The following is an 11,270-nucleotide window of genomic DNA, read 5'->3' as shown; positions in this document are numbered from 1 at the left end:
TATTATTTGAGTTATGTTCTTTTTTAATCTAATATCTGAATGTATGTGAGAAGAAAATCCCGTTGTCAAAAGCTATAAAGTATAAAAAAAAAGTTAATTAAGTTTCTTTTACTTAGGTTTAGGATATTAACGAGTATATCCACTCAACGTCGGTTATTTTCGTCTTTGATAGCTCCTTAAGGCTTCATGTATGAAAAAAGCACCATTATCCGTACGGCAGAAGGACATTGAAGCCTTGGACTTACCTGTTCAATGTAAATAAAGATTAGAAATTATAAGCTTATAAAGAAAAGTCAGTTCATTGGCAGAGGTAATTTGACACCAATGAGGACATATTTATGAATAAAGATATTGAATTTGATTAATAAAACACTTAAAATCATACTTACAGTCCCTTTAACAAACAAACTGGAACTGCCTGTGCTTTAAACCACACCTTCCAGTCTTCCAGTCTGTGTATGTCCCTTGTGCACCAAATCCCATAGCTTTTGCCTATGCAGTAGTTTAGATTATTCTTTTTAATTCTTGAAAGGCATGGTCAGCGGTTTGCCTTCTGGACTGATGAGGCCAGAAGCTTGGTCCAAGGAACTCTTCAGCCTGTCTACAGAGTGCCAAGATCGAAAGCTGTATCTAAGAATGTCCCAGTCCACATTAAGGCTGTCAGTGACCGCACCACAGAAGAAAAGAGACTGGTAGACTTTATAGTAAAGTTACAGGGATCTGAGGAGCATTTGCTGGTACTATTGTATTTGTTAACTATGCTGCAAATTATTGTCTCTTTATCTTAAATGTATCGATTTCTTATAGATGACTGTTTTGTAACATGGTTTGCCCATAGGGTGTACTCAACGGGAAGCCCTCGAAGTGGTTGCATAATGTAACCTCTTCCCGGGTGCCTGTGTACCTCGACAGTGAGGAACAGCAAGACATCTTGTTTTCTTATCTGAGAGGAGTGCTGGATGGGACACCAACACAATTGAGCTTCACTGATGAAGTGCAGTTTATCTGTAATGTTCTTGTTCCAGAGGTAAGCCTTACCGTGAAATGTGTTTGTGTGTGTGTCCTGCTCCTGCACATACAAAATCTACTGTATAAAATGCATGCTAGTGTTACTTGTATGGACCCATGTGTAATGGCTTGCTGTTCAGTAGTGCTTTAACAATAAATATATATTTTTAACATTTTTTATAGGCCATCATATATGCCCTGTCTGTCCTCCGGAATTTATCGCTACAGGAGGCTGAGCGGGTCTTCCTTTCTGGTCCACAATATGATTACAGGTCAGAGTAAAATATGAACTATTTTTACACAGTGCCCAGTGCACCCTTTTGCTACCAATATTTGTCAACACAACAGTGATAACTTCCTCTGATAACTTTTTTAGTGAACGGGAAGAATTTAATCGTAAGATTGAAAAACAATTGAGGAAAGAAGGGAGATCATTCAATTGGTGGGTATTGCTGTCATGTACTTACAAATATTCTGTCTCTGTCTGTCTCTCTCTCTCTCTCTCCCACCGTTACCCAAGAGGGGGGGTGATATTCAATGGAGGATTTTACATGGGGTTATAGCTGTAAATGCTCTTATTTCAGTGTTGAATCCGGAAATAAGTCCTGATTGCCCTTTTTGTGGTCAAAGAGAACGCTTAGGTTACTCACGTAACCCCGGTTCCCTGAAATAACGGGAACGAAGCATTGCGTCAGTTAGCTGACGCTATGGGGGAAACTCCTGTTTACTCCGTGACTGAAGCCTATTGGTTAACGTCTGTACAAAGTACAGACCAATGACGTTTGAACCCGCGCGCGGGAGGAACGCGTCCCTATATAAGCGCGGTTCAATCGTCAGGAGCTCATTATTATTCGACTGAAGCGCGCAGCCGAATAACACTCGCTGCGTAGACGTTTGTAGCACGGCAAGAGACGCAATGCTTCGTTCCCGTTATTTCAGGGAACCGGGGTTACGTGAGTAACCTAAGCGTTCCCTTTCAATACGGTTCACTTCGCATTGCGTCAGTTAGCTGACGCTATGGGGGAACGTAATCCCATCACGCCGTGCATACACAACGTACTGAAGTGCCTTACCGGAGAGACACTGCGTGTGGCCCTATATCCGGCATATTCACAGCTTTAAAAGCAAATGTGTAAGCACCATATAAATTGTTGACGCGCACACGGTGGGGTTTTAAACGCACCGGGGGCACATAACATAGCACAAGACGGCGAGGTACGCGCCGCGGCTGTGCGAGATAAGTAAATTCAGAGTCACGTTGGTGAGCTCGCTGAGCGCACCGTGGTGTACACATAAAACGCATGAGCGTGCATGATTGAGCCGAGAGAACCTGCGCTCGTAGGGCAGGGACGTCTAAGCTGTACAATCTGACAACGTAGACGGCGAAGACCAGCCGGCCGCGTAGCAGATATTAAATATAGATATAGATACCCCTGTAGACCAAGTTCATGAAGAAGCCAAACTCGCACAGAGTGGGCTCTATATAGGACATAGCTCATAGAGGGGCGTGAGCCAGTGCGATGGTTTCAACGATCCATCTAAATAACCACTGTTAGCAACAGACATACGTAGTGAGTGATCTGCGAAGCTCACGAACGGCCGATCTGACTATAATATGCGGCAGAACGGTTCGTAGCGTGGGATTATACAGATACCACAATAGTGTGAACCCCGGTGCACCCTCGAGCGCATCGGGATGCATATAGGTAGTATTATAGTGCACAGATCGGTGAGCTTTCCAAGCGCGCCGTAAATGTGTATTGACTATAAATTGCACGGGCACAGGTGAACACTTGAATACATCGTGAATGCATATAGATGAATCAGAGTGTTATAATGCACAGGCCGGCAAGATTCTCGAGCGCGCCGTCATGTGTTCTGATAATAAATTGTGCGCACACGGGTGAACTCTTCAGTGCACCGTGAATGCGTATAGATAAATCAGTGCACACAACGCGCCGTGAATGTGTACAGATATGATTGATGAACGTAACGGTGGGCACCCAACGCACCGTGAACGTACAAAGATGAACAACAATGTATGTGTCACAAAGCATAACACAGCTGTGTATACAGGTGAGCTTTCCCAAGCGCATCTTATTGTATACCAAAATGTTATAGCGTGTACATGTGAGCTTCTCTAAGCGCACGGTGGACGCATATAATTAAAAACCATATCGTGCATACAGGTGAGCTAATGGGCGCACCTTTAATGCAACAAACCTCAGTAGTGCGCGAAGCAGGGATGTCGAAGCTGTAAACTGACAACGTGGACGGCGGGGACCAGCCGGCCGTGTCACAATTGTCTAATGAGAAACCTCTAAGACCATGCCCATGCTCTAAGACAAGTGAGCATAATTGTCACGGGAGGTGATAACGTCAACGATCCATAAATAGCCTGTATTGACAGGTGCTCTAGTGAGTGATCTGTGACGCAGATAAACAGCTGATCGTCTGATGTACGTCAGACGTATGTGTCATACAGGACCTTGGACAGTTCCAGAGCGCTGTGCCTCGGGCACCGTCCGTATCTGAGAAATGACAGGCTTATGAATAAAGTGAATGGCCAGCCGTAAAAGCATGGTTCGCTGTTACCGCCGCCGTCCGCATCTGAGAGATGACAGGCTTGTGAATTAAATGAATGGTCGGTCGTAAAAGCGTGGTTCGCTGTTATCACGGCCACATAGATATAGGTAGGGGAGAGAGCCGCCGTGCCTCTGTAGTGAGGAGAAAAGTGTTCCACCGGCGATTCGCGGGGGGTTTTGACTTTCAAATGTCACTAGACAGAATGGATCAGACTTTGCATAAGGACGCCTCGTGAAAGGGGTCCTAGCAGCTTGTGTCAATGTGTCATAAGGCACGTAATGTAGGTCGTGTCCCACGGATGCCATCTCCGCACGCCCATCGTAATGGGTTAATATTGGTAGTTTAAGCATGAGATGCGTATCACTCTGATTGAACATAGCTTATAAAGCGATGCAATGAGTTTATAAAGGAGATGACTCGTCAGCTTGTTCAGGGGGCGAGATCTCAGTCTGGTTCGGTAAATAATGAAACCACCGTAGATTGCCCGACCGCATTATCACAATAACACGGTCGAGAGTGCTGCAGTGCTAAATCATCCTCTTAATGTACCGTATTCACAGTACAAGGTGATTTATATGAGACAAACGGCGTTCCACGCGCCGAAGGCTGATTGCCGTCGTAAAGCGTGTTCAACCCACAGCAAATGCTGGGCTAGCTCGTAATGACAGCACTTCATGCAGCCGTGTGTAACTTAAGCAAGCTTCCCGGCCGTCAGCTCGGGGCGGGACCTTTGCTTAGTCAAACTGAAGTGGACTTATGAACAGAATGCCACGATATTCAGCTTTCTGAGGCTCGTTAGAGGGGTACGTGTGCCCGTCTTAAACGAGATGCCGCGCGCGTCTGACTGTGCGCGCGCTTTAAGCTTTGAAACTTATTGTGGCGGGTAGCAAGCTCACTTGAGGTTGATATTACCCTTAATATCTCCGAGTATTGGAGCGGAGGTGTGAGCGTCTTCGGATCCGCTAATATAAATCAGCTATATGGCCGAAAAACGTCATAAACCGCTTGGCTGTAAGCCTTTGAGTGGCCGTCCGGAGAGGGCGCGATTCAAACGCTTGGAGCCATGCAAAAGTCTGAGGCTGTCCTTCCTCTAGGAAGAGAGAATAACAGCCGTAAGACCGTGCTCGTTTGCGCCATCAGCATCGTAGCGGAGAAACTGAGGTGGGCTGCGAGCGAATTTGGCAGAAAGGTGTTAGAGACACCGTACAGTCGTGGGGTGTCAATACACAGTATATGGCCAAACCGGGGTTTTTTCGGCTAGCGTCGATAGAATTATGGACAGCGGGCCGTGTGTGCGTATTACTGATTGCTTGTCAGTAAGGCGATAAAGTGTTTAGAGACACCGTACAACCGTGGGTGTCAAAACACAGTATAGTAAGCACGGAAATTACTCTTTTTAGAGGAATTAAATACCGTTCGCCACTATAGTGAGGTCGCATAGCCGACAGTATTACACAGTATGTTTGGATAAACAGCACACAGAAAACATTTCAGGGCAGTCCAGCCGAGGCGCGACATAACCCCTTTTCTCCCAGACAGTTTCGTTCTCTGTTGATGCAGCTGTGCTGCGGAGACCAGAGCTCAGCCGTTTAGGTGCACAAGCCTCAGTAGTGACGGTGACCGAACGGCTCACGGAGCAGGGTAGTATGTCTAGGTGGTTTAATGTCAGACTGAACCCATCGCAGAGAGGAAGTCTGCCGTGAGGCCCGCGGTTTTGCCGTTTATTAAAAGGGCAGAAAAACCGGGTATATATATAAGAATGTACCAATATTCAGCGCACTGATATAGGACGGGACTGAATAAAGGGAGGTATTCGGGCCTCAGTATATTATAAACAAAATCGTTCTGCCTCTGATTCCGTCTAAACCAGAGAGAAATTACCAGGCAGACGAAAAATGAGCTATCTGAAGTGAGATCGGCTCAGGCCAGTAAAGCTCTATAATAAGTGTTTTAGCGCTCCAATAGAGGCGTGTCCGCCTTATCGAGCAGACGAATGAGATCGTGCCGCTCCAGGAGGGGAGGGGCATGAAGCTCTCTTATAATGAGTGTTCTTGGTGCTCCAATAGCGGCGAATCGGCCCTATCGAGCAGACGAATGAGATCGCGCCGCTCCAGAGGGGAGGGGCATGAAGCTCTGTAATCGTTGAACACTGGACAGCTGCATTTAGAGGCAGCGAGCCGTAATACCGCGTGCTAGCTAAGCCGTTAAGAGACCTCACCACTGTGGGGAAAGGAGCGAGGGACTCCGCGAGCGTGGAGCACGAGTGGCTGTGCTATGACAGAGACAGGGGCAGACCGCCCGTGTTTGCTTGTCGTATGCATCTATCCAGGTCTACGGTTCCCCGCGTGTTCATCTCAACAAGAGAGGAACGGCAGAGGGGAGCAGCAACACAGACAGAACAGCCATGCGTCGTGACGGTATCACCCGATGCACTCGGGGGATTAATATATGTGCCAGAGATCTCGCCACTGAATTTGAGAGGAGCGAAGGGACTCTGTAAGCATGAACGGTTGCGGTGTGACAGAACACAGGGGGGGTTAGTCCGTGTGTGCTTGTCTATGCATCCATCTAGTCTCATGGCTCGCCGTGTGTTCATCCCGGCGAGAGAGGAACAGCAGGGGGAGCACGAAACATGGATAAGACAACCAAAGCATAAGCGCGGTCCCGGCGTGGGAGGTGCCAGACCGGTAACGCGCTCGGAGGAAATTCATAGCAGAGAGGCTCACCGAGCCGCTGTGCTGGACGCTATTACAACAGCGCCTGCTCTTTTAGCTTATAGCTTTATATTAAAAATATTGATCTTACCGGGCGGCCGCAGGGGAGACCTCGTCAGGCGTGTGACCGCTGCACAGGGCTCGTACCACGGCAAGCGAAGGCTATCTTCGGTTCTCGGCCGGAAAGCGGCAGGGGAAGACGCTAGACCTGGACTCTGCTATCTTCGGTCCTCAGCCGGAAAACGGCAGGGGAAGACGCTAGGCCTGGACTCCGCTGCAGGGCTTTTGTCAACGGCGAGGTAAGGCTTCTTCTTTTTCTTCGGAGCAGCGAGAGGTTCGCGCTGAAGGAGAAAATAATGAGCTCCTGACGATTGAACCGCGCTTATATAGGGACGCGTTCCTCCCGCGCGCGGGTTCAAACGTCATTGGTCTGTACTTTGTACAGACGTTAACCAATAGGCTTCAGTCACAGAGTAAACAGGAGTTTCCCCCATAGCGTCAGCTAACTGACGCAATGCGAAGTGAACCGTATTGAAAGGGAAACTGTTTTTCACGCATTTATGCATTGTTGTAGATTGAGACCTTTATTCTGTGTTTTAGAATTTTTTTTAACATCTTTCGGTGAGGTTTTTTCTATTCAAATGTTTATTTGTGGTTTTAAATATGTAAGAAAAAGGTCTTTTGAGTGTCAATTGTTGAATTTTGTTCTGGGTCAGTCAAAAATGGCAATTTATGTGAGCAGACAAAATAAGGTTGAAAACATATCTGGACAAGATGTTCTGATGGTTCTTACCAATTTGATTAAGTCAAGGGTAGTTACAGATTTTAATTATTTTAAGGCCATGAATGACCTGTTGTCCTTTGAAATGAAATGGTGTTGTAATGAGGCGTTGTGTTGTGTGTGTTAAGGGATGTTAGTCTTGGCATCTTTTTTGCAGTGAGGTTTTGCATTGTATTAGGAAGAGGTTGTATTACATGTATGTAAATGTTATATGTTTTTTGAAGAGATGTATTAGAAGTAACCTTTTTTGTCATTAAATGGACTTTTAAATTCAATTTTCTCTCTCTCTCTCTCTCTCTCTCTCTCTCGCTCTCTCTCTCTCTCTCTCTCTCTCTCTCTCTCTCTCTCTCTCTCTCTCTCCCCAACAAGTACATAAGTGTTAAATCAGAGATATATATTTTAGTTGAGCATGTTAAACAAATGTTTCTTATTTAACATTCTCTCTCTGTCTCTCTCTCTCTCTCTCTCTCTCTCTAGAGTTCAAGCCTGCAGCCATTCTTTGGTTAGTTTTGCTTTTCTCTTTTGTGATATGTTATGCAATGTCATTGGTAATGTGTTGAAGTAAGTGTAAAATAATATGAGGCCTATAATAAATAGGCATTCTAAAATTAAACAAATTCTCTCTCTCTCTCTCTCTCTCTCTCTCTCTCTCTCTCTCTCTCTCTCTCTCTCTCTCTCTCTCCCCAACAAGTACATAAGTGTTAAATCAGAGATATATGTTTCAGTTGAGCATTTTAAACAAATGTTCCTTATTTAAAATTCTCCCTCCCCCCCCTCTCTCTCTCTCTACAGTTCAAGCCTGCAGCAATTCTTATTATTATTAATGTTATTGGTAATCACATGTAAATATATAAATATACATTCTTGAATGATTCTTGAGTCTTGTCTTGCCTCTCTACAACCTTAAAAAATTGGCTGTAATTTAGTGACTGTGACATAGTGACATTTTTATTTTACCTGATAATTAGCTAATTAGTTAAGCTTATAGAGCTAAACTTAGGTTTAGGGTTATAATTCAAGAAATTAAGACTAATACATTTTAAAGTATACATTTTTCATTTATAGTTTGTGTAAATTTGTTTACACTGAAAATTGTCACTTAAAGCACATTTGGTAATTAACCTTACATTTAAAATTACATTTATGAAGAAATAGTACTGAGATTACTATATTGATATAATTATGTACAAACGTTTTTACAAACTAAACCATCAGGGGCCCAGAACTGCGCTATATCATCCAGTTCGGTAGGTGGCGCTGTCACAAAAACGTAGGGTCATAGAACTGCGGTTATAAAACTGCGGTCATAAAACTGCAGCCTCCGGTTGTGCAGGAATATACTATTGCTTCATGAGGCTTTGAAACATTTACGAATCTTTTGTTTCGAATCATTGGTTTGGAGCTTGTTTCAAACTGGCCCAAGTCACGTGATTTTAGCAAACGAGGCTTCATTACGTCATAACTGTTTCGAAACGTTTCGAAAATCCGATGGTTCACCACTAGGGGGAGTTGATCACATGACCAGTGTCTAATATGTTTAGGTGATCTCGGGTCAGTTTTATTATGCAAGTTCATAAAACATTTATCCTTCTGACAAATAATACTGCCATTTTGTCTACTTTTTGTTTATAGACAGATTTAATGACAAAAATTTGCATAATTAAAAGGGTAGTTAGTTTTAATGATTTGTTTGCCCTAAATAAAACTTAAAACACATAATAGGCTTTTAACTGTCTTAATTAAGTTAAATATTTTTTTAAACATATTTTTATACAAATCTTGCTATTATTTTGTTAAAAAAGTGTAAAATGTTTGGACATATCTGTTTTGACCAGCAGGGGTCGCAAGCGTGTGTGGTGTTTCGAACTGCTTCGAAAAACTGAAGCAATTTTCGAAGCAATTGGTTCAATTGATTCGAAGCTTCGAAAAGCTTAATTTCTCCCATCACTACATCAGCAATTAACCTTGTACACAAACACAAACTCCTACAACAGTCCACTCTGACTGACTGTATGGGAGCCATTTTGTATTCTTAGCTCTGCCTCTGGACCAAACCATTTCTTCTTCTTCTATAGAGTTTAACTGGCGGTTGGCAACCAACTTATAGGAGCATTACCGCCACCGACTGGACTGGAGTGTGGATCAAGATATACATACTAAAAAAAAAAAAAAAAAAAAAAAAAAAACTCTATATTCTCTTATTTAATTCACATTCTTTAATAAACTTAATAACATAATCATATATATTGTTTGCTGTTTTCCCTAATATTCCTGATAATGTAAAATCAAAGTGTTTAACTTTCTGCAATGACTGAATAAGGCAATTCCTCTCCTCATTGTATTTTACACATTGAAATAAAACATGCTCAACTGTCTCTTGCTGGTTGCAGTGTATACATTCTCCAGTTGGGTGCTTTCCAATTCTATATAGTGTACCGTTGAGTCCAGAATGTCCAAGTCTAAGGCGAGTAATGATATTCCCCTCCCTTCGTTTCCTATTCTCCTCTCTCCCAGCATCAACTGTTTCTTGTATATTATATAAGTGTCTTCCTGTATCATGTTCATTCCAGTATCTCTGCCAAGCTGCTTGTGTATATATTCTAATGTATAATTTTGCTTCTGCTCTACTTAATGGAATATGAAGGTCTATTTGTTCTATTCTTAAAGTTTGTTTAGCCAGAATATCCACCATCTCATTTCCTTCCACACCAGAATGAGCAGGGACCCAAACAAATTGTGTAGACATGCCTTTAACTTTCATGTTATACAGCTTACAGAATATTTCGTAAACAATGTCCATCCTAATTGAGGACCTGCAAGATCTTATACTTTCAAGTGCTGAAAAACTATCAGATGCAATGACAGTACCACCAAACCATTTTGAAATTAGTGGGGGCTTCTTCTCTGACTATAAAAAACATACATGGGCAACAAAATATGCATTAATAAAAATAAATAAGTACAAACACAAAATTCCACAAACAACTATTAAGAATTTAAACAGAAATGCAAAATACTTTTATATAGGCATGAACTGGTGACCCATATGATGTCACAACCAAAATGGCTGCCAGCATGGTAAGTGTATAAAAGTCCAAGGTTCTACATTGCACAGGTTTGGTGCTGGAAATTGGAAACTGGTGAGTGTTTGTAATCTTTGTATGCATTTTTATTGCACAAAAAAATTATAGTAGATAAAGAATATGCGTGTGGCTATTTCAATGTTTTATGGCAGATGAAATGTAGTTTTGTGTGGAAAGTAACAAACAGTGATAAACAACATAAAATGTTAACATTATACACAGATGCACAAAACACTACACAGATCCATATATACATTTAATGCCGGCATTGGGATCGTGCTTGGTGTTAATGGTGGCTGTGTAATAATAATAAGAATAGCTGTGGAGGCTACTCACAGTGCCTTAACCTCATAGTACATTGTGAAAACACGTATTTGAACGTTTTTAAAGGGTACTGCCCCCGTGATGGCTTGGGTCCATTGGTGTATGCAGTATTTATCAATCTCGTCTCTTTTTTGTTGTCATATTTACTATACACTTAATATTTAGAGGGTGATAGGGAACCAGCAGATGGTTCAGCACTTGTTGTGTTGACCTCTGACCCCAGATGCTATCCAGATGTGGGTCAGTTGTTAGGGTTCAGTAGTCTGTTCATGTGAGTTACAGCACATCATCGTGGCCTGCAGTGCAAAGCTTCAAACCACGACTATACCCAACTTTAATTGCATTACGTTGCCAAAGGATTCAGTTGCAAGTTATTTAATCTTAAAATGCTCTCGACTTTGTCAGTCGCTTTGAAAGAAATGTTAGTTTTCCTATTTAAAGTTAAAGGATATATAGGGCCCTATCTTGCACCCAGCGCAATTGACTTTGTCAGTGACGCATGTATCATTCGTATTTTGCAACGGCGCACAGCGGGTTTTTCCCTCCACAGACGCACGTCGACAAACTAGGGAATGAACTTGCGCTCCCTGGGCGTTTCAGCGCAAAAAAAGAGGCGTGTTCTGGCGCAAACCATCCCTGATGCTATTTTGCAGTTTCAAAAAACAATTGCGCCACTGACCAGAAAAAAAAAGTTTAAAGTCAGTGGCGCGTTGCGCGTTGTTCATTATGCTATTTTAAGGGCGCATGCTTGACCATAATGTATAGCGTGCACAA

At 43.0% G+C, this 11,270-nt stretch overlaps 1 protein-coding gene across 1 annotated transcript in view; it reads left to right on the top strand.

Annotated features, from left to right (window-relative positions):
• LOC135745233 (PWWP domain-containing DNA repair factor 3A-like) overlaps positions 1–7,580 on the top strand; it is a 13,880-nt gene extending 6,300 nt beyond the window's left edge. The window contains exons 9-13 of the mRNA XM_073816224.1: positions 533–737; positions 839–1,027; positions 1,192–1,280; positions 1,385–1,450; positions 7,567–7,580. Of these exons, the coding sequence (XP_073672325.1) occupies positions 533–737; positions 839–1,027; positions 1,192–1,280; positions 1,385–1,450; position 7,567 (550 nt within the window). The 3' untranslated portion in view covers positions 7,568–7,580. The remainder of the gene's footprint in view (positions 1–532; positions 738–838; positions 1,028–1,191; positions 1,281–1,384; positions 1,451–7,566) is intronic.
• Positions 7,581–11,270: the final 3,690 nt, after the last annotated feature.

The sequence above is a fragment of the Paramisgurnus dabryanus genome, chromosome 1 (assembly GCF_030506205.2).
Source record: "Paramisgurnus dabryanus chromosome 1, PD_genome_1.1, whole genome shotgun sequence".
Lineage (NCBI taxonomy): Eukaryota > Metazoa > Chordata > Actinopteri > Cypriniformes > Cobitidae > Paramisgurnus > Paramisgurnus dabryanus.
Note: the sequence above shows the minus strand (reverse complement) of the source record. Positions and strands in the feature narration are given on the sequence as shown.